The sequence below is a fragment of the Phodopus roborovskii genome, unplaced genomic scaffold, assembly GCF_943737965.1.
Source record: "Phodopus roborovskii unplaced genomic scaffold, PHOROB, whole genome shotgun sequence".
NCBI classification, from domain to species: Eukaryota; Metazoa; Chordata; class Mammalia; order Rodentia; family Cricetidae; genus Phodopus; species Phodopus roborovskii.
This window is the reverse complement of record NW_026126540.1, coordinates 21957726-21981833: the sequence shown is the minus strand read 5'-3', so window position 1 is coordinate 21981833 and position 24108 is coordinate 21957726. Positions and strand designations below refer to the sequence as shown.

Here is a 24108-nt window from a genome sequence, read left to right as displayed (position 1 = left end):
CCTTCCTCCTGATCCCTCTAGAGGGCGGGCCACTAAACCAGTTCTTAAAGAGACCGCATCCATTACCGACGATGTCAGCACAAGCTAAAAGTAGGGACATTATCCTTATCAGGTTGCAAGGCATTCCAGGCCAACTGTGTAAACACACTCCTGCCCCTGCCAGTCCCATCCAGGTAGGTTACCTGTGCTCACTCTATGGTAGAGAGGAAATGTTGTATTGGATTGATTTAAAAGAACCCTTGCTGGGTGGTGGTGACCCATGCTTGCATGAGGCAGGTAGATCTCTGTGAGTCTGAGGCCAACTTGTTCAAAGGAACTAGGTCTAGGACAGCCAAGGATACACAGAGAAACCCTATCTCAGAAAACAAAACAAGAAAAAGAAACTTGGGGAGTCAGCGAGATGACTCAGCGGGTAAAGGTGCTTGCCCCAAGTTTGACATGAATTGGATATCTAGGACCAACATGGTGGAAGGAGAAAAACAATTCCCAGAAGCTGAACCCGGACTTACACATACATTCTGTAGCATGCGTGTCACTCATTGCCTACATAAAATGAGTAAGGTAAAAATGTATAATAGTAATGACAATTAATGAATCCTGAGATGGTGGTCTCAAAAAACAGAAACAAGCCAAGAGTGGTAGCTTGCTTCTGTAATCTAAGCTTTTGGAAGACTGAGGTAGGAAGACCACCATGAGTTTGAAGCCAGCCTGGATTAGAGTCAGCTCCAGCTAGAACCAAGAACTATCTTAAAAAACAAGCCACTGGGCGTTGGTGGCGCACACCTTTACTCCCAGCACTTGGGACACAGAGGCAGGCAGATCTCTGTGAATTCGAGGGCAGCCTGGTCTACAGCGCTGGTCCCAGAACAGCCTCCAAATACAGAGAAACCCTGTCTCGAAAAACAAGCAAAACAAACAAACAAACCACACACAGGACAACAACAAAAACAAAGCCCAGAAGGGCAGGATGGCATGCATGAAGTCCTGGGTTTACTCTCTAGCACCATATAAAAACAAGAAGTGGTGGTCCAAGGCAGGAAGTAGAAACAGGAGAATCAGAAATTCAAGTTCTGGGGCCTGTGGGATGGCTCAGCAGGTAAATGACTTGACAAACAAGCCAACCTGAGTTCAACCCCAAGGACCTGCATGGTGGAAGAGAAAACCAACACCCTCCCCCCTATTCCTCCCACTCCCTACAGGGTTTCTCTGCCTGTCCCTGCCTCCCAAGTGCTGGGATTAAAGACATGTGCCACCATTGCCCAGCTGAAAAAAACCAACTTCTGAAAGTTATCCTCTGGCATTACACACACCCCAGAGGGTTCCTTTTGATGATGTATTTATTGAAAACTAGCTTCTGAAAGTTGTCCCCTGGCAACACACACACACACACACACACACACTTTTTGAGACAGGGTCTCCACACACCCCAGAGGGTTCCTTTTGATGTTTATTGAAAACTAGCTTCTGAAAGTTGTCCCCTGGCAACACACACACACACACACACACACACACACACACACACACACACACACACACACACACTTTTTTGTTTGAGACAGGGTCTCCACATAGCTCTGGCTGTCCTAGAACTTAGCAAGTACACAAACCTGTGTACCCTGGAAGAGTACAAGTGTCCTTAACCACTGAATCATCTCTCCAGGCCAACTTAAACTGTTAATAATAAATATACATGGTACAAATTTGAACCAGGTGTCCTGCACAAGCCTTTAATCCTAACTAGCCAGGGCTTCCTGAGAATGCTTATTATACCCCTAACCTAGTAGCAAGGGTTTTGTTTTCTTTTGGTTTCGGGGGGTTATTCTGTGTAGCCTTGGCTGTCCTGGAACTTACTCTGTAGACCAGGCTGGCCTTTAACTCAGAGATCTGCCTGCCTTTGCTTGGGATTAACAGCATGTGTCACCACTGCTCGGTGGAATTTATTTATTTTTCCCATACAGGGTTTCGCTGTGTAACAGCTCTAGCTGTCCTGCAACTTGTTCTGTAGATCAGGCTGGCCTCAACTCACAGATATCCACCTGCCTCTGCCTCCCAAGGGCTATGCGCCACCAATGCCCTGCCTTTGTCCCACTCTTATGATTTAAATTAACCCATTTATTTTAATCTACATTCTGCTGTGTGGCTTGTTACCTCATCTCTCCATACTGCTCATATTGCTTTCTCTGTTTGGCTCTTGATCCAGCCTTTCTTCTTGGCTGAGACCTCTGTTCTCAGAAGGCTTCCTCTGAAACTTTTTCCTGCCTAGCTATTGGCCGTTCAGCTCTTTATTAAACTTATCACAGTGACATCTCTTCACAGTGTTAAGGAATATCCCACAACATTGTGTCTCAGCTTCCTGAATGCTGGGCCTTTGAAATTAGTGTGCTGTAACGCAGGCACACATGGAGGTCAATGGACAACTTTTGGGAACCACTTCTCCTTCAACCCACTATGGTATTTGGGGACTGAACAATCCTACTGGCTCAGCAGATTTTGTTTTGCCTCAGAGACAAGTGCAGCAGAGGCTGGTCTCCTATTTGCTATGTAGCTGTGATGGTTAGTGTGGACAGTCACCCTTACAGGATTTGGAATGAGCTGGAAGGCAAGCCTCAAGGCACACATGCTTAAGAAAACTACCCAATCAGGCGGTGGGGGCTCATGCTTTTGATCTCGGCACTTGGGAGGCACAGGCAGGTAGATCTACGAGTTCAAGGCCAGCCTGGTCTAGAGTGAGTTCCAGGACACCTAGGGCTATTACACAGAGAAACCCTGTCTCAAAAAAACCAAGCAACCCACTACCCCGTCCTCTACCCCATCCCAAAAAAGTGATCTCAATATGTCTCCTTTGTTCCCAGTAACATTGCTAGGAGGTAGAGATGTGCCCCAAGACGGAAAAAACAAAACAAAACAAAAAAACCACATGACAACTGTCTCAAATGACTTAGATTTAATCATTGGAAGCAAACTAAATGGAAAGCTTACAATAGAGAAGAGATACATGTCAGTGCTTTTTGCAAACTGAGATGGGACAGACTGGGGGCTGCCCCTCAACTTGATCCTTTGCAAACAAAGATGTCCACAGTGTTCCTGGAACTCTGGCTCAGGAAAGGGGAGACTGCTGGTTCTGTGCGTTGAAGTCACCTTGCTCACCACTCACTCCTGGCCAGCATCTGGAGCACTGCTTTGCCGGCTCTGGTCATCACCCTTCTTCTTGTGACCAGAGACAATGTCATCAATCCGCAGAAGTAGAACTGCAGTCTGAGAGAAACAGTCCAAAGAGGTCAGCAGAGAAGGGAAAGAAAGACACTGTTTTCTTTTAGCTATATCTCCTCCCACAGAATTACCATTTTATCTGCAATCTTCCCTTACAGAGTCTTGAATGAACAAAGCAGTCCTCCCTAAGCAAGGGATCTAGCTTGTGCCTTGTTACACTGTTTTTGTATAAGCTAAAGGTAAGTAGGAAATGGAATTCCTTGGGAGATCTTTGGGGAATACTCAGCCTTTACGGCCCCTCCCTTCCAGACAAACGACAGTAGCTGTGTTGTCAGGACAGACAGCATATGCACACCTTAGGGTGTCTTACCTCCACTGCTGTTTTGTACGTTTGTAGCTTCACGGCCAATGGCTCCCATATACCCAGCTCTTTCATGTCCACCAAGGTGCCAGTCTCACCATTCACACCCCAGGTCTCACAACTCTCCTGTGTGTGCTTGGCCTGCAGGTGGAACAAGCACAAGTAGGGAGAGTACAATGACGCAAGCTGGTGTCAGTCAGAAAACAGACCAGCAAACAAGGCAAAGACTCAAAGATGGCCACACAGCCCACACCCACGCTGAATGTGTGCTTATGAGCATACACAGAGTGTCAGAAAACAAAAACAACATCTCCTTAGGCCAAACACAGCTTGCCTTACCTTAACAAGGCAAGGAATGAGCACAGAAAAGAACTCACCCGAAGGGAGGTAAGTAGACGAATGGTACTGGCCCCACAGTTCTGGATCAAGGTGCGAGGGATGACCTCTAAAGCTTGAGCCACAGCTCTATATGGCCACTGTTCCACACCAGTCATGGCCTTAGATTTTTCTGTCAAAGCATGGGCCACAGCCATCTCCGAGGCTCCACCACCAGGCACCAACTGAGGGTCCAGGAAAACGTTTCGGCACACTTGCATGGCATCCTGGAGGTTGCGCTCTACTTCCTTGGGGAAGCAGAGAAATGGTATAGTTGGCTCAATGACTCATGGAGAAACCAAGAGGTATCAAACAATTTCCTGAATGACAAGTTTTTGGTTTTTGTTTTTCCCCCCGACAGGGTTTTTTCTGTGTAGCTTTGGAGCCTGTCATGGCATTTACCCTGCAGACCAGGCTGGCCTTGAACTCAAGAGATCTGCCTGCCTCTGCCTCCTGAGTGCTGGGATTAAAGGCATGTGCCATCACTGCCTAGCTGACCAAGTTTTTAAGAGAGCCGCAGAGGAGGACAACTAGGAAAATCCTTGTGACTCCTATTAGTAAAAGAAGTTACAGTCATAACTCAGGGATGTAAATGAGCACAGGAGAGGACCTGCAAGAGGATTAGGGGGATGGCACATTTCAACTATGAGGTTAGGGTTTTATGTATTGAGCCAGTGACAACAAATTCTATCCCATCCTTCCTTCCTTAGTTGCGTTCTTTAGGGGATTGCACAGTGCACTGCACACTGTCTACTGCTAAACAGTTGTGTATCTTGGGAAAGTCACTCCCCTTGGGAGTAGGGATGTGGTTGTAATTTCAACTTAAAAATAATTAAGGGGAGGTGCTGAAGACAAGGCTTAGTGGCTCATGGGTCTTGCCAATAAGCCTGACCACCTAAGTAAGTTTGATTCCTGGGGCCCATATGGTAGAGGGAGATCCCACCTGCAAAATGTCCTCTACTTCTGTACTAGTGCTATTAAGTATGCCCAACCATATACATGGAAAGCAAACAAACATAACACAGAAGAAAGGGAGAGAAGAGCAGTAATGTCGAGTCCGTGTCTCAATTCTGTTAACAGCACAACAGAGGTCGAGGCAGGGCTGGCACAAGGATGAGTACAATGAGCTACAAAAGTAAGATCCTGACATGCTCATGTTCTCATTTATCTTTCCTCCCTACATCCCTCTCTCAAGCACTAGAAATGTAGCTCAGTTGGTAGAATGATAGTTTAGCAGGTATAAAGCACCCTTAGCATGACATAAACAATGTGGCAAAACAGGCCTATAATGCTTTCACCCAAGCAAGGAAAGCTGTGTTAGACCCTAATTCCGGGGTCCTGATGGGCCGATGGGAGAGCCCGAGACACAAACACCAAAACCAGGAGATGCAACAAGCACGAGGTGTTTATTAAACGAGTGCACTTGGGTGTCAGCAATCTCGGGGAAAGCTGCACACCCCTCAAAGGGTTTAGGCTCCTTTTTATAGAGACAAACAGCACATCAGCATACATGCATGGGGTACAAGGTGATTGATTACAAAGTATGATCTCATGTTTGAGACATCACCCAGGTATGACTTGTTCTTATTCAAAGGATCAACCATAGAATGACTTGGAAAGTCCCCAAACTGTCTGTTGGCCAGGAGTGACCCAGATAGGGCTGTTCATCTGGAATCATTTGTTCCAGGGTTGGGGGCCTATTTCCTTGTTGTGGGCCAAGACCTGTGAGAAACTTTTTTCATATTCTGTCTTTCTCTTGGCTGTACATTTAGAGCTTTCAGTTATTCCACAAAGGTCTGATGATTCAGTAACTAGCCCTGTTTAACAAGATCAGCCTAGCATATAACCATTAGCCCCATCACCATAGTAACCTTTCTTGTTCTCATAATTCCTGATTTTTTTCCTCCATTCTTTATGATTTTCTATATTCCACTTGCAAGAATTATTTTCCTTCCTACATCCTTGCTCTGCAAACTAAAATCTTTCAGCTAGAGAGCCAGAATGTCAACCATCCTCAGCCACACACTAAGCTCACAGCCAACTAAGAGACTCCTCCCTCTCCACAGTGGTAAGGATAGGAATTTATGGTCACAGACCCATTAAGTAGAAAATTTTTGTTTGCAGACAGGCCTATGTTGCCCTTACTGTCCTAGAATTCAGTAAGTAGACCAGGCCTTAAAAAAAAATTCAGAGACTGGGCGGTGGTGCACACCTTTAATCCCAGCACTCAGAGGGCAGAGGCAGGCGAGCGGATCTCTGTTGAGTTTGAGGCCAGCCTGGTCTACAGAGAGTGTTCCAGGACAGCCTCCAAAGCTACACAGAGAAACCCTATCTTGAGGAAAAAAAAAAAAAAAAAAAAAAAAAAAAGAAATAAAAAACCCACAGAAATCCATCTATTTCTATTTCCTGAGTGCTGGAATTAAAGGAATGTACCACTGTAGCCAGTTGTCAATAATTTTGTCCTTTTGGTGCCCTTGGAAGCCACAGGATACCCTGAAAAAGCAGTAAGCGGTCTCAACCCCAGAGCCTCTCTCTAGCTCAGTTTGTCTTGTTTGAGACAGGGAAGATGAGAATGACATCACACTCTGTATGCAGAAGGAGTGAGCCATCCTTCTGGTCCACCACCATGCCTAGTTTATGTGGTGCTGGGACCAAACCCAGCACTTAATGTTCTTTTTAATCTTCTCACCATCAAGTGAGTGGTTCTGCACCTTCACACATTTACGTACATGCAGCCACAAGCCAAAGGATCATAGATTAAATTAAAAAAAAAAAAAAAAACAAACCCGCTAAAACATTCTTTTTTTGTTTTAAAGTTGACATATTAAGTTTGCTATTATAAAGCTCACAACACTAGGATGGAGCATTGTCCTCTCCTTGCTCACACACATTGAGGCTCGCTCACTCACCGACAGAATCTCCTTGCTGGCTCCTCTAAGAAGAATGGTGCAGGCCTTAGGGTCTTTGCACTCAGTGATGAAAGTGAAGTACTCATCTCCAATCTTCTTGATTTCCAACAGGCCTGCGCCTGTACCAACATCCTCCTCTCTCAGCTCCTCTGGTCGGCTGACTATCCGTGCCCCACAGGCTCTATTGGATGGAGAAGGTAGAGAGGATAGGATTTCAGATGCTTTTATCTATCTAGTAGTCTACTAGAGTCTGTAGTTAGAAATTAGAATAAAATATATTACTAGAATCATTCAAGGTCTGGACTGACTACTGGAAAAGGTTTTAAATGCATACACGCCAAAGTTTCTTAAACTAATAAGGCCTTAGCGGTAAAATTATACATCCACATAACAACCTGTCACTAGTACAACCAGGAACAGCCTGACCCAAGTATAATTTTTAGATAATAAAATATGGACAAATGAATTCCACGCATATCTAATGTGTACATATATATCAAGCAATAATGAGTTCTAGATTAACTTAGTTGAATCTGAATGCCTATAAATCGGGCTGTATCAAAGACTTACATCCCGAAGTCATACCCGGAAGAAAAGGCAATAGGAGAGAAGAGACTCACATGTCCTCTAACCTCCACATGTGCACTGTGGCATATTTGTGTGTCCCCCGCACATCACACAAATATACTGAGTAATGAAAAAAGGACTGTACTAAAAGACTCCAAAGTCAAGCAACCAAGATTCTAAGAAAAAGTTGGGATACACACTGTGTGGTAGCCTGAATGCAACTGGCCCCCATAATCTCATAGGCAGTGGCACTATGAGGAACTGTGACTTTGCAGGAGTAGGTGTGGCCCTGTTAGAGGAAGTGTCACTATGGGGGCAGGCTTTGAGGTTTCCTGTGCTCAGGATACTACACAGTGTTCAGTACATTTCCTGTTGCCTACAATATGTAGGACTCTCAGCGACTACTCCAGCAACACACCTGTCTACATGTCGCTATGCTCCCTGTCATGATGATAAAGGACCGAACCACTGAAAATGTAAGCAAGCCACCCAATTAAATGCAGTGGCACATGTCTTTAATTCTCTTACTTTCACGATATGGGTTCCAGGAACTACTCAGGTTATTAGGCTTGGTGGTAAATGTCCCTACACTGAGCCGCTTCACCTACTCCCAACAAGTTTTATTTATTTATTTATTTATTTATTTATTGGTTTTTGAGACAGGGTCTCTCTGTATAGCTCTGGTTGTGTTAGAATTTGCTCTGTAGATCAGGATGGCCTTGAACTCAATAATCAGCCTGCCTCTGCCTTCTAAGGGCTGGGATTAAAATTTTTTCTCAATCTTTGTTTTTTCCAGGTAGCATTTCTTTGTGTAGCCCTGGCTGTCTTAGAATGAAGAGATCTACCTGCCTCTGCCTTCTGAATGCACCACCTTCTGGCTCCAGCTTTTGAATGCTGACACCTAAGTATGTAGTAAAGATGCTCCCTCTTAAGAGCAGGGCAGGGCTTCAAGGGCTGGAGATACAGCCCAAGGGAAGAACACTTGCTCAGCACGCTCCAGAATGGACTTTAATCCCCAGCACTGCTACACTTTTTTTTTTTTTAAAGTTTTTTTTTTTTTTTCAATCAGCGTTTCTCTGTGTAGCTTTGGAGCCTGTCCTGGAACTCTTTCTGTAGACCAGGCTGACCTTGAACTCACAGAGATGCATCTGCCTCTGCCTCCCAAGTGCTGGGATTAGAGGCATGTGCCACCACCACCAGGCCTCCAGCACTACTAAAAGCAAAAGAGAGATTTTGCTTGTGTTGCTGAGGCTGCCCTCAAACTCCTGGGCTCAGCGGATCCTCCTGCCTTAACTGTGGGTAGCTACGTTTATCTAGAAATTTTAAAAGAAAAAAAAAATGAACCTGTGATAGTGGAATTCAGAAAGCTATAGTGTATTAAGAGGACTCTGTTTAGGAGCTTTGGAAGCCGGAGGCCTCAGACCTCACCTCCAGTTTCCTGGTAACACCAAAAAGTTCAACTCAGTTTAGTTTATCCTAGCCTCCCAAGTAGTAGATTAGACTAGAGATCGAGGGGCTGCCACCATGTTTTTCTTTTAATGAAATTTTGTTGGTATCTATCTATTGCAAGATATTTGATTACACTGTGTAAAGATACGTCACTGTAATTGGTTTAGTAAAAACCTAACCAGCCATAGCTAGGCAGGGAGAATAGGCAGGATTTCTGAGAGACAGACAGAGGATAAATCTAAGCACATTTGAGAGATGACAGAGATGCAAAGCAAGCAAGATGTGCGGGAGAGGTAACAGCCACGAACCACATGGAAGAATGTAGATTAATATAAATGGGTTAATTTAAGTTATAAAAACTAGTTAGAAACAAGCCTAAGCTATAGGCCAAGCTTTCATAATAAGAAGTCTCTTTGTCATTATTTGGGAGCTGGGAAGACTTTGCTGCAGGTACTTTCTGACACCGTTTCTGGCCCAGAACTCACTACGTAGACCAGGCTGGCCTCAAACTCAAATAGCCTGTCCTTTCCCCCAAATGTGCATCACCTTGGCCAGCTGTAAAAGATGGAAGACAGCAGAAAGATAATTTAATGGTTAAGAGCTCTTCCAGACCATAGTCCCATTCCTAGTTCCTACATTATTTCTCTAATAACTGTTAACTTCAATTCCAGGGAACAGATGATGCTGTTTGGCCCCATTAGTTACCAGGACTCATATATAAACACTTTAAAAAAAAAAAAAAAATCTGTCTTTTAAAACTTTGAGATAGAAATTTACAGAGCCCAGACTGGCCTCTAAGGATCACTCTGAACTCCTGATTCTCCTGCCTTTGCTACCTGAGTGTTGGAGTTATAAGCAGGCATCACTATGGTCACAAAATTAGGTATCTTGGATGTAGGCATCAGTCTATAAACAACTACTAAAAATCAGTTTCAATCACTAGCAGAAAATTAACCCTTCTGCTATATTCAGAGCCAGTTAATACAGATTACCAATCCTGTGTGGTAGCACATGCCTATATGCCTAGAACTGGGGAGAGACATGAAGATTGCTGCAAATTCAAGGTCAGACTGGTCTTCAGAATGAGTTGCAGGCCATCAAAAGATACAGAGCAAGGTCTTGTCTGAAAAAACCAAAATCAGTTCATCAAACAAAGACATTGCTTTTGCCGCTGAGCCATCTCACTGGCTGAGAGAACAGAACTTTCTGACAAGCAGTTATAATATCCTGTACAATTTCAGGCAATGACTATACTATGTAGACCAAAAGAAAAAAGAAAATAAAGACAAAAGAGAAACACTACCTTTTAGCTGGCTCACTTACCTAGCAATTCGATTATTGTCTGTCTTCCGGACTCTGCGAATAGCTGTGACATTGGCCCGCATGAGGTAGTGCTGGGCTAAATCTGAAAGTCAAGAGAAGCGTCAGCCAGATAAGCAAACTCCAGCCCCTGAACTGCTTTTATCCCTAACGTATTCTAAACAGCACATGATGTGTCTCTGCCAACCCGAGGAACAAAAACAAACCCATTCACAGTCTTCTACCTCAAAAGCAGGCTGGAGAGGGAAATGAAGCCCTACCTGAGATGCCCTTCTCTGTGATGACCACATCTGGCTTCAGCTGGATAATGTCCTCACACAACTGCTGGATGTACTCTTCTTCCATTTGCAGGATTCGGGTGAAATCCTCCTCTCGTGTAATCTCAATGTCAGTCTGTGAGTGATGACAAGACACTAGAGCTGGAGCTGGCTCAGTGGTCAAGAGCATGCTCACAGCTGCTGTAGTTTCAGCCCCAGAGGAGTCAAGCAACCTCTTCTGGACTGTACCCAGACACATGACGCTCCACAGGCTCCATTTGCACGGCCAGGCATATACACAACCAACACTAAAACCTTCAGAATCTCCGGGAGGATGAAGCTATTCAACTGTCATCCCAATTACTGTATTCCCTCTACCCCAGCCCTCTTAGGTATTCCAGAAACTGACTCTAAATGTTGAAACCAGGTGTAACTTTACTCACCATTTAACTCAGCACATCTGAGTTGGGCCTTTTGTCTTAATAGCTAGTTAACTGTGCATGAATAATTTTAGGTCTTAATTCCTCTGCCCCACCTTTGGATTTTTGGGACAAGGTCTTATTTTCTTTATGCAGGCTAATCCCATCCTCAGCCTAAGTGCTGGGATTACAGGTGTAAGCAACCATTTCCCCAAATTAACCTGATTTTTGTTTTCAACCATTTTTAATAAGACTCACTGGCTTAAAACCTGTTAAGTCCTTATACTTTGCAAAGTCCCTTTAGTAGTAAAAGTTAAAAGAACTCAGACTCTAGATGCTCCTAGTACATTAGAAGAGGTGGGTCACAGATAGGGATGATTACACACTTTAATTAGAGCATTCAGCAGATTGCTAGCCCGGCCACACAGCAAGTTCTAGACCACTTACTCAGGCTACAGAGTAACACTGTCTAAACCCTCCTAACCCAACCCACAAATATCCCCAATCCGTAACTTTACAGAGGTAGGTTTAAACTACACCACAGTCAAATATAGACAAAAGAAAACTCAAACATAGGTTGGTCTTGAACCAAGTGATCTTCCTAAGCAGACAGGACTATAGTCACATGTCTAATTCCATATGTCTGATGCAATTTTAATGAATGCAGGACTTTTTTTTTTTTTTTTTTTTTTTTTGGTCACTCTTTGCCCTCAATTCTGGGCTTCAAATTCCTTATTTGGAAAACAAAGCATTATCAAACTATTTTGAAGGACTACTGTGAAAAATGAGTGGTAAAGGACAATAAACAGCAGTTAGCATACAACTTTACTATCACTTTTCCACATTAGCAGTCAAGAGTACACTTTAATTAAAGGGCTGATGGCACACACACTTTAATCCCAATGCTCAGGAGACAGAAAGATGGACTGGATCTCTGTTAGTTTGAGGCCAGCTTGGTCTAGTTTCAGGACAATCAGAGGCAGGTAAAGAGAAACTGTCTCAGAAAAACAGAAAGCCCCACAAGGCTGAGAATCTCACCTGGCTTTCTCCTTTTTTGTACTCCAGAGAAGAATCCAGTAGTACAATTCGAGGGTTCTTGATGTAGCGTCGCATTCGTGGATGGGTCACATCCTTGTTAATCATAACTCCACGTAAGACACACGAGTCTTCAATGATGCCCCCAGGGATCTGAGCCAAGGAAGATTTACTCCATTACACAATTAAAAGGCAGTAACTCCGACTATCATACATCACACAGCACTTGCTTTCCTGGGTCCAAGCCTCAAACAACACACACAAACCTCAAATCCAACTCCATATATGCTTCTTTCCCAAGATTCCAGGGTAGCTTTTTTCTATGAAGCTTAAATACAAAATAGTGAGTGGGTACGCAGTGAAAGGCTTGCTCTAAGTTCCAGGCAGGTCTTAGCTACATAGTGAGTTCCAGGTCCTTCAGGAATACAGTAAAATGGCTGCACATATCATCTTTTTGTTTTGAGACAGTCTCTGCATAGCTCTGGCTGTCTTTAACTTACAGAGATTCACTTAAATGGATCCGCTAAATGCTGAGATTAGAGTTGCTCACCACTAGGCCTGGCTACAAGTGTCTAGGAGGCATGCTAAATTTGGACCATGATACTCAACCTGAGACCCACAGAATTAATTGTCTTGACAAAAGATCTAAAAAGGATCTTCATTAGGATGTTCCCACATTTTCAGACTTGGGCTCAATCTGATGGCTATATGCTATTATACTAGCTACTATACTTAAGATTTACTTTTTTTCTTTTTTGCAAATTTTATTTTTGAGTGTATGATAGTCAATCTTAGCTGTCAACTTGACATCTGGAATCAACTAAAACCCAAATCTTAGCTGTCAACTTGACATCTGGAATCAACTAAAACCCCATCAGCTGGCACATCTGTGAAAGATTTTTCTTTTTCTTTATTTTTTAGTTTTCGAGACAGGGTTTCTCTGGGTAGTGAAGGATTTTTCTTGATAGGATCATTTGAGGTAGAAAGAGCCACCCTAAAACTGGGCAACACCCTTGGTGGCAGCCCACAAAAGGTTTTGCTGTTTGCTTGCTCTCACTCTCACTGGTAAACTCATCTGTCTCACTGCTCAGGCATTAGAGCCTACTTCTTTGGGATTCCAAGTAGACTGAAGACCTGCTGAGACAACCTGCCTAGTGGACTGAGTGAATATGAGATTCTTGGTTTTTCAGTCAGGAGACTCTAAAAAAGCCCCCTTTAATACTCAAATTTTATCAGTGTTGGTCTTTAGAGAACCCTGACTGATTAGTGTTTTGCCTGCATGTATGTGTAATATCTGTGTTTGGTCATATGTGCACTCAGAAATCAAGAGAGAATCGGGTTCTCTGAAACTGGAGTTATGGATGTCTGTGAGTATGTGCTGGGAATCACACATGGGTCCTGTGCATGAGCAGTAAGTGCTCTTAATTGCCGAGTCATTTCTCCAGCCCCAGAACTGTAAAAATTTATATCCTCACCGGTGACTAATAGATATCTATATGCATAAATAATGGACATACCAATGTATTTCCTTACCATTTGTAAACCAGGGAAGGCAATGAAGGTAACAAAAACTATTTTAGGAATTCTTCCTTGATAATCTTACGTTTTTATTTTTTAGGCTCCCAGTCAGTCCAGTTTGCCTTTCTAGTGTTAACTAAAGACACCCCCCTCTTCTAAAGTGGAGTGACCCCAGTTAAATGGAGAGAAAGTTAACTCTCAAGCACACACTGGACCAGCTTACCTTTTCCACCCTTGCATACTTCTTGATGTCAATTTCCTTTCGGCCATTCTCTTCAAACTGCACAGTCTTGACAGCATCCAGGGCAATATTGCATGCCAAAGAGGACCACCGACTGATGACTTTTGTCGTAATAGAGCTATTGATGATGTTTAGCATCACATCACGGTTATTGACATCAACAGGAGTACTAGAAAAAGAAACCCAGGTAACTTGTTCAGCAATCACTATAAAATGTTTAACACAGTACCTCAGAGTACAACTGCAGAATGAGAATGAGGGATCTATTCCTTTATAGAAAACGTCTGTTGAACATACACACCCACACTCATATTATAATAAAGTGACTTTCATATACTGCTAAAATTCCAAAGTGTTACAAGGCATGTATTGTAATATACAATTATCAAAGAGATTCTAGGGAAGAGGCAACAGCTTCCAAAGCCATTATCTAAAGTGTTCTAGATAGGCAGTTACTATTTGAATAAAAAGTTTCTTAAGTAGCCAGGGATGCAGGCAGATTTCTGAGGCAGGCTGTAAACTCAGCACTTAGGAAGTGGTCAGGAGTTCCAGCCCGAGAAATATGGATCCTAGGCTCAATAATATTTATAGCCCCAAGTTCAAATACAAGCATTAAAAAAGCCAGGTGAGATGAATGCCTGTAATTCTAGCACTTGAGAGGCTGACAGAGGAGATCAGAAGTTCAAGTTCTTCAGTGATATATAAGTAAGATCCAGGCTAACCTGGGCTACCTTGAGGGGATAAAAAAGTTAAGAGGGTGACATTTTGAGGGAAGATCTGGGGAAGAGGGAGAAAGATATGTAAATTGGGCAATGTGTCATATGACTTTAATCCCAGCACGAGGGCAGGGGAGCAGCATCGAGGCCATCCAAGACTACACAGGGAGATCTTGTCTGAGACACACATGCACAAGCACTCATGCTCTCACATGTGCACGTACACACAAGTGAGCACAGGTGCTTGAGGCAGCAAAGATCTAGAGTTACAGATGATTGTGAACCTCCTGAAATAGGTGCTGGGAACCAAACTCTTGAAGAGCAATATTATAGCTCCTTGGTTTTACTTTAAGCAACAATACAAATTTCATTTATGCCAAGTGTGGTAAGAACATACCTTTAATCCCAGCACTCAGGAAGCTAGCCATGGTTACACAACAGAGATTTTACCTCAAAAAAATAGTATCTTTTATAATATACAGTTTTATGACTCCTATAATTTTGTAACTTAAATTTCCAAACTGAGTAAAAGTTAGAAAATATACACTTTTTTTGTTTACAAGTTTTTGGCTTTGTGGGTTTTGTGTGTGTGTGTGTGTGTGTGTGTGAGATTGGGAGCTCCTCTGTGTAGCCTTGGTTATTTTGGAACTCTTGGAGATCCACGTTCCTCTGTATCCCGAGTGCCTGAGTGCTGGAACTAAAGGCATGCATCACCAAACTGCCTGTTTTATACTTTTTTTTTGAAACAGGGTCTCACTATGTAGCTCTCTGCCTGTTCTGGACTTACTATGTAAATCAGGCAGAGCTCCAGCTTCCTCTGCTTCCCATGTGACACCATACCTGCTTTGTTTTTGGGTTTTTTGAGAGTCTCCCTTTGCAACTTAAGTGCTGGTACTAAAGTATGTACTTCCCTACCCACCCAGACAAGGTTTCTCTATGTAACAGTCCTGGCACTTATTTTGTATTTGTAGACCAGAGGCAGAGATCCATCTGCCTCTCAACCTCCCAAGTACGGGGATTAAAGTAGCACTTCCCCACCCCCAGCAAAGGCATGCATTTTTGTACTTCCTTCATTGTACTATTAGCACCAAGCAAATATAACCAAATTAGTAGTTCTCTACATTCAAGCAGCATTTTCAGGTGTGGTCCTCTTCATTTTAATGGAAAACTGCTAGCTGCTATCTTCACAGCACAGAGCAACCAAATTAGCAATACAGTAACAGTAAGTCTTGAATAACTCTAAGCATCTCACTCCTTATGCTCCTTAGTAGACTCAAATAGGTAGCTAGACAGGTCTATTTTTCCATGGCAGCTACTAACATGGCATGTACTAAAATTATTGTTCTCTTGGTACGTGCATGTGGTATGTGTAAACAGAACAGAGATCAACATTTTGTGTCATCCTAGAGTTTGCCAGTTCCAACAGACTGAGCCCTAGGAATCCTGTCTTCACCTTCTTAACAATGAATCACAGACACAAGTATCTTTTTTTCCTTTTTCTCTCTAAAGCTCTCTCTGTGTGTGTGTGTGTGTGTGTGTGTGTGTGTGTGTGTGTGTGTGTGTGTGAGAGAGAGAGAGAGAGAGAGAGAGAGAGAGAGATATCGGAGGACAACTTTGTGGAGTCCTTCTTCCTTTACATGGGTTCTGAAGTGTGAAACTTGGGTAAATGGCATTCCTTTTAATATTTATATACTTTCAGTCAATTTGAGTCTTCCACTCTCCATTTCCAGTCCTGCCTCCATACCTGATTTTTTTCAGAGTACTGATCATATCATCCAGTGCCATGCGGTAAGCACTGATCACCACTGTTGGATGCATCTGCTGCTCTAGAAAGTGCTCAGCCACAGACAGCATTTCTCCCGCTGCAATAAGATCACAGGCATCATGGCAATGAATTTGAAAGCAACAGGAGATTAGGACAATTTAATTTCCTTATGCTTCTAAAATATATTTCCTAAAACAGATTCTCACTAAGATATGCACTTGACTGTTAACACTGTTCCAAAATTTATATTTTTAAACACCAATTCATAAAAACATTTACTGGATTAATTTTAAATGATCAAAGATAGATGTTATCGGCTTATCCTTCTCTTTATCTTTTTAATCTTTCTAATTAGATATATGCTATATTTCCTAATAAAAATGAAAATATTTTTTTCTCCAAGAAAGACAACATTACTAACTCAACACCTTAGGATACAGCCAGACTGCTGGCACTGGAAACAAAGAGCAGAAGCTAGCCTCACTAATCCCAGCACCAGGAAGCACAGGCAGGAGGGCCAGGAAAAGGTCAACCTTGAGATACCACCTGGCTGTTCTTAACAGACCATAACTTATTTCAAGGTATCTTGCCCAGGTATCAACAAGCATTTTATTTTTTAGATTTTATGTGCATGCCTTGTCTGCATATATGTATGTGTACAAGTTGTGCTTGGTGCTTGAGTTTAGAAAATGGCATTGGATCCCTGGAACTAGAATTGTGAACAAATATATGGGTACTGGGAACCAAACCAGTAAGCGAGGCTGGAAATGGCTCAGAGGTCAAGAGCTCTTAACTGCTTTTACAGAGCTCCTAACTCAGTTCCCGTCACCCAAGTTAGGTGGCTCAAAACCACATGTAACTATAGCTTTGGGAGGTCCAACACCTTCCTCTGACTTCTGTGGGCATCTGTATTCCTGAGAACATATCCTCAACATAGACACACATATTCATGTACATAATTTAAAATAAAACCTAATCATAACCCCAAAGATAAAACTCCCCACATGCATATAAAGACAAAGCAATTCATGTAAACATATCTGTCAGAGTTTTATGTAACAAAAGCCTGGCTTAAAAACAAAATACTCTAAGCAAATCAATTCACACACAACAAAATATGCATTAGTTGATAAAAATGTTGTGATCAGAGAAAGTTATTAACCTTGTATTGCCTCTACCAATTAATAGTTTGGAATTCACTACTTATTTGTGGTGACCTCACAGAATTTAACAAATTTGCATAGCTCATACCCTAAACATAAAACAACTCATTCTCATTCTGCAATAGAGTGCTTTACACTCTACTACAGAAAATTTATTTAAAAAAATTATCAAGGAGCTCTACAACACACTTTATTTCTTTTGTGTGTTTATGGGTGTTTTGTCTGAAGGTATGTATGGGCACCATATGTATGCCTGATACCCAAGGATGCTAGAAGAGAGCATCAGATGCCCTGGGACTGGAGCTATAGACGACAGCTCTGAGATGCTGCATGTATGCTAGGAATAGAAACCTGGCTCTTTACAAGAGCAGCCAGTGTTCTTAACTGCTGAGTCACCAACCCCAACATACCTGAGTTCTAATTTCCTTCTTCAACCTCCCACTTTATTCTTACCAAGAATAATTACTGATGTGGTCCCATCTCCAACCTCTTCATCCTGGGTCCTGCTAATTTCAATCATGGACTTAGCTGCTGGATGTTGGACTTGAATCTGAAAAAAAAAAAAAAAAAAAAAAAAATCAACCAAGACTACTCAAAGACTTACAAACCAACCAACCAAAAACCCCAAAGACTTGTTTTGTTTGTTTATATGTTGTTACATACATGTCACAATATGCCTGTAGAGGCCAGAGGACTTGTGGTAACTGGCTGTCTCTTTCTACCATGTGGATGCTGGGGACTGAACTCAGGCTGTCAGGTTTGGCGACAAGTTGAGCCATCTTGCCAGATCTCAAAGATCTCTTAGTTTGGCCCTAACTCTTGAGCTTCTATTTCAATACTTCCTTCTTTCCCCCTTTATTTTACTGTATCCTTTATGATTAAAAACAATTCCAGGCCAGGTGTGTTAGCGGATCTCTCTAAATTCTAGTTCAAGGCCACCCATACGTGCAAGCTCCAGGCCAGCCAAGGTTACATAGTTGAGATCCTGTCTCCAAACAAACAAACAAACTCCAGGGACTGGAAAGTTGTCTCAGTGGTTAAAAGTGCTTGCTGCTCTTCCAGAGGACCCACCCAAGTCCAGTCCCTAGCATCTAGCACAATTACCCGAAACTCTCACCTCTGGAACAACAGCTTTCACCGTGTGGGTTGAACAACCCTTTCACGGGGTCACATTATCAGATATTCACATCATGATTCCTAACAGTGGCAAAAGTACAATATGAAGTAGCAATGAAAACAATTGTATGGCTGGAGGTCACCAGAACATGAGGAATTGTATTAAAGGGTCATAGCTGAGAACCACTGTTCTGTAAGAATCTATATTCTTTTTTGGTCCATAGGCAGGCACACAGACACACAACTCAAGCCCCACTCCAATATTTTAAGTAGATCACTTCTCCAAGTTTTCCTTTTGTGGGGAAAAGTGTCACTGAGAACTCAGTCATTAAAACTTCTTCAGGACAGAACAGTTTCCTCAGTAGTGGCTGAATTGTGTCCTCTGACACAATTTAGACAAAGCCTAAATCTTTAGACCCATGAATTGGCTTTACTTGGAAGTAGGTATTGTATAAAATATTCAAACTAAAATTATGTCATACTCGTTAATGGTAAGTCCCATCATTCTTTTAACACATACAGGACACACTAAAATGGTACAGTACATGATTAAACAGAGATACTGGTTTTAAAAAGCAAAGGAAAGAAAAATACTATTAAAAGCTATAAGAGATAAGGGATTCTTCCTTGGCCTTCAGAACTAGGCTCCATGATCCCTTGATTTCAGACTTTCAGCCTTAGTCCATGGGAAATGAAGTTACTGGTATTTCCTATAGTTTCCCTTTTTTTTTTTTTTTTTGGTGCTGGGAATTGAATCCAAGACTTTCCGTATGAGATTTACTCTAATACAAAGGTACATTTCTTCTCCTAGCCTCCAGTTTTTGTTTATGAGACAAGTTACTGATGATAGGTATTTTTGGATTCCCAGTAGTGGGTTTCTAAGCAAAGCAGCAAGTCAAATTGAGCCAAATTAAAAAGACCAGGTTTAATGAGCAAACCACCCCAGAAGTGAGGTGGGGGAGGAGAAATCACTTGGCAGGTCTAGGGATCAGAGCTAAAATACCCTGTATGCCTGGTCTTGAGCTTTGGTCGAAGAGCCTGGAATTTTGGCTGCCTGAGAGAGGTATTTGGAGAGGGAGTGTGGCTAAGGCAGTTTACAAAGAATTGATATATCCAATTCTCAATTCTTCTGCCTCAGGTTCCTAAATGCTGGGATAATAGGTATACATCACATCTGGAATTTGTTTTTAAACTAATCACACTAGACTAGCCAGGTATAATGGCCAGTATCTATAATCCCAGCACTCAGAAGCCTTGAATTCCCAAGGTTGATTTCAAACTCTCAATCTCTACCCCCTAATCTTCCTATCTTTACCCACTAAATGCTGAGGTTACCTGTACACTGTCATCATGCCTTGATAGCCCTTGGATTTCAGAGACAGAGTTATGTAGCCTTTATAGCCTAGTTCCGCCCCTAGAGTGCTAGGATTAGAGGCACAAAACACCATGCCAAGGTTATCTACACATGTGTGAATAGGCTACTGGTATTTATAAAACAGTTAGAAAAGATGAGAAAAAAAACAAGAAAACAAATACAAAACCACACACCTCTCGAAGAATGGCATTGCCATCATTGGTCATCACGATGCCTCCCATTGGGTCCAAAAGCATCTAAGAAAAAAGCAGCAAAAGTGTTATAGATAACAATAAAGGCGGACCTGGATTCTGAGTTCCAATAAAAGGTAGTCCCACCTTCATCATAGATTTAGGTCCCAAACATGTCCGGATGATGTCTGCAATTGTCTATTGGTAAGAAAATACAAAACAAGAAGTACAAATCAGAGAACAATTGTTTTAGAGAACAATAGACAGAACCATTATTTTGTTTTCAACTCAGAGATGCTTCTGCTTCTCAAGTGATAGAATTAAAGTCATGTTCCACTATGCCCAGTTCAGAGCCAGTGCTTTAAACATTTATTTTGATGGGTATGAGTATTCTGCCTGCACGTTTGTGCACCAGATGCATGCCTGGTGGCCACAGAAACCTGAAGAACACATTGGATTCCCCCCAGTTATGGGAGATTGTGAGCTACAACTGGGTTTGGGGAACCAAATCTTTCTTCTACAAGAGTAAATGCTCTTAACTGAGGAGCCAACTCTCCAGCCAGAGTCAGCGTCTTTTTGTTATCCCGTGCCCCGCCTATCCCGAAACAGAGTTTTTCTGTATGACAGACTTAGCTGTCCTGGAACTTACTCTGTAGACCAGGTTGGCTTCAAACTCAGAAATCAGCTTTCCAAGTGCTGCGATTAAAGGGCTGCACCACCTCCCAGCCAGAGTCAGTGTTTTAACAAAGACACTGGACAAGAAGGATGGCAACTATCTTACACACAGCAATAAATGACCACACATACACAGCCTACTAACTGTGTTCTGAGGATTGAATCTAGTAAGTACATACACATGCATACCTATATACATAAGGTAAGTTAATGTAAAATGTTTTCAAAATTAAAATTTACTGCAAACATGCAGGGAGTGAGGAAAACACCATCGAAAAGCACGCCTCCAATACTGACTGATGCCCAGAGAAATGGGCCTCCAAAAGAAATGTTAGCAGTTTAAATTGGCCTTAGGCTTAAGTGTCTCACATAAGATGACACCTTTAAATCTCTTTGGGGTATGGACTACAAGTCACACTTTGAGCAATTTATACAGAGACAGGAGACTCAAGTCTGGCCACTTGAACAAAGGGAGATTTACATAACAAAGATATTGTAACAATTATTTTTTACTTTTCACTGACAGTGGCCCCCAGACCACCTCCAGTATTACTCACTCATAAGGTGTTTACCTACTTGGGAGACATAAGCAAGTAGATCTCTGTGAGTTCAAGGACAGCCTAGTCTAAAGAGTGAGCACTAGGCCAGCCAGACAAGATCCTGTCTCCAAAGAAGGGCAGGGGCAGGTCTAAAGAGATGACTCAGTGGTTAAGAGCACTGGTTGCTCTTCTTGAGGATCCAAAATCCAAGCCCTAGCACCCACATAGGTCCTAACAATCTGTAACTACAATTTCAGGGGATCTGATAACCTCTTCTAACCTTGTGCATCAGGAATGCACATGGCACACCTACATACATGCAGGCAGGCAAAACACATAAAGCAAATACCTCCCCCCCCCCCCCAGTCTCTCTGTGGCTTTGGAGGCTGTCCTGGAACTAGCTTTTGTAGACCAGGCTGATCTTGAACGCAGAGATCTGAATGCCTCTGCCTCCAGAGTGTTGGGATCATAGGCATGAGCCACCACCACCTGATCTTTTTTTCTTCTTTCTTTCTTTAAATAAATAAATCTTAAAACAAAACAAAACTAAAAAACTCTCCCTCCCCATGCCCCCATCAAGGAATTGCCTTGGAAAAGCAGTTTTTCCTTTGTTTAATTGTATATTCTGAAGCATAGGTCCATAGGAAGCATACTACTACAAATATAGAATTAGGGAGTCAGCCAGAAAAAACTTTAAAAAAAATTTATTATTATTTTTTATGTACATTGGGGTTTTGCCTACATATGTCTGTGTGAGGTTACCAGAGTGCCGGAACTGGAGTTAACAGACAGTTGTATACTGCCATGTGGGTGCTGGGAACTGAACCCAGATCCTTTGAAAGAGTAGTCAGGACTCTTAACCACTGCATATCACTACACCCCCAGAACAAACTTCTATAAACACTTAAATGTGTGTTACCTTAGCAGCATTGATATTTCCAGATTGAACTTTTCTTCCAGATTCACGCTTTGTATTCTGACCTAGAATAGATAAAAACACATGTTAATAACTCAGTGTACACAAGCAATTTATTTTAATCTGTGTATGTCAGGTACACAAAAGCTCAGCACAGTGTGGAGGTCAGAAGGTAACTTTCAGGAGTTGATTCTATTTATACCACATATATGCCAGGGTTAAATGTAATCAAAGCCAGATGTGATGAGGCATGCCTTTAATTTCAGCACCTTGGAGGCCAGCCTGGTCTCCAAAGAGAAAACTTGTCTTAAATGAAACAAAACAAAAATCCCCTAAAACTGCTCACATATTCTCCCAGCTCTTTACTTCTCCATTTCAGCTCCCTGGTACGCTAAGAGATAACCTGAAATACTTCAATTTAAGAGTCTTGATCAATACTTTCCTGTAGGCTCACATATTTCCAGCAGGGAGTCATGTCCTAAGATCCCTGAATGGGCCTCAGTAGGATGGTGGTTTTTCTCAATAGTAGGTAGAAAAATGAGGCAATTGCATATCCCTCACAGCACCCTGGGAGAGGAGTCACAGCCTCAAACACTAGTGACCAAGAAAGTCTGGTTGTGAAGCTGGAAAGATGGTTTTGCTGTGTTTAAGAAAACTGGCTCCTCTGCCAGGATACAGGTTCGATTCTCAGCCCCTGACAACATCTCACAACTGCCTTTAACTTCAGTTCCAGGAGATGTGATGCCTCTTCTGGTCTCCATAGGCAAACATGCATGCAGGCAAAGCACCAATACACAGAAAGACAGGAAAAAAAAACAAAAAACAAAAAAACCAAAAAACCCAAAAAACAAAAAAACCTGCCAATCACAAAGAAAATTGAATTCCCAAGTAATTTCACGATAGAAGAAGAAAAAGACTAAAGCCTAGGAGCCAGACAAGAAACTTGTCTCGAAGGAGACTAGCACAGACAATGATGAACTCCTTATATGTCCTGGCCTGTTATTTGAGGCTAAACCTCATGGACTTCTGTGTGTGGGGGTGGGAAGGGTGGTGTCACCGAACCCCTTTGTGACCATACCAAATAACATTTTTCTGTTTTCTATTTACTAAGTCTAACTGGCTTACTGAGTTATCCTTAATAGCTCCGGGAAGAGACAAGGAATTGGTGCTCTTTACTCAAGAAATGAATGGCATTCCCTAAAGAGGAAAGAAAGCCAGGAGAGGAATCGGGAGGAACTTAACTGGTCGAGGCAAGGAGTGTCAATTCAGAACAAGGGTCGCCGAAGGTCCGCTACCTTGGACATGATGCCACTTACGATCTACCAGTAAGGGCAGGTTTACTTCATCAACTTAACTCACAATTCTTTAAAGAATTACTACAGCCTCCTCATACTGACGTTAAAGCATAAATTAAGCGACTTGCCCTAAGTCACGCCAGACTAAGGGATGGACCCAAGGCATGAAGCAAGGCCCAACGTAAAGAATCACTATTCACTAACTACACGCCGGAAACCACGCTGTAAAGGACACGGGGGCGTGGAGGGTGGCGGCTAAAGGACGGAACACGAGTGGAATGGAGCACATGTAAAGACGAGCGACTCCGAGAGCGGAAAGTCATTTTGTCAAAGGAGGGCGACGGGAGGTGGTATAAGAGAAAAACCAGAGAAGGCGCTTCCAAAAGGAAAAGGCGACTGGAAGGTACGAGGGGGGCCGAGTCATGGCGGGACGGAGCTGGGCAGCACTGGCCAGCGTGGGGAGAGAGGGGCGGAGGAAACCACCGCCTCCCTGAACTCACTGAGCACGAGCACTGGACGGTGGCCCATCATGGCGGCACGATGCAGAGCCGAGTACCCAGAGCTGGGGGAACCGGCAGAACCTTCTGGAGAGAAGAGCAGCTAAGAAAACGCTGCCTCCTCAGGATTGACACAGAAACCTGCTACCCTCTGAAGGGCCGCCAATCACTAAATCCACTTCCTTGATTGGCACGAACATAGACCAATCGTGAGTATTAG

At 42.7% G+C, this 24108-nt stretch overlaps 1 protein-coding gene across 1 annotated transcript; it reads right to left on the bottom strand.

Moving 5' to 3' along the window:
- Positions 1-2929: 2929 nt before the first annotated feature.
- Cct3 (chaperonin containing TCP1 subunit 3) lies at positions 2930-24058 on the bottom strand. The gene is made up of 14 exons (XM_051199484.1): positions 23892-24058; positions 22100-22161; positions 20114-20164; positions 19970-20032; positions 17759-17855; positions 16122-16239; positions 13644-13830; positions 11906-12055; positions 10452-10584; positions 10195-10276; positions 6856-7036; positions 3949-4194; positions 3581-3712; positions 2930-3255 (listed from the first exon to the last, which is right to left on the bottom strand). The coding sequence occupies exons 1-14, from the start codon at positions 23920-23922 to the stop codon at positions 3151-3153; spliced, it is 1638 nt and encodes a 545-aa protein (XP_051055441.1). The 5' UTR covers positions 23923-24058; the 3' UTR covers positions 2930-3150.
- Between the last annotated feature and the right edge of the window lie 50 nt (positions 24059-24108).

Bases quoted from the DNA above. Each gene is read 5' to 3' on its own strand.
- Cct3 (XM_051199484.1), bottom strand. From the start codon at position 23,922: ATGATGGGCCACCGTCCAGTGCTCGTGCTCA. The intron at 22,162-23,891 runs GTGAGTTCAGGG...TATCTATTCTAG, and splicing joins CCGTCCAGTGCTCGTGCTCA to GTCAGAATACAAAGCGTGAA. The intron at 7,037-10,194 runs GTAAGTGAGCCA...TCCATCCAATAG, and splicing joins GACAATAATCGAATTGCTAG to AGCCTGTGGGGCACGGATAG.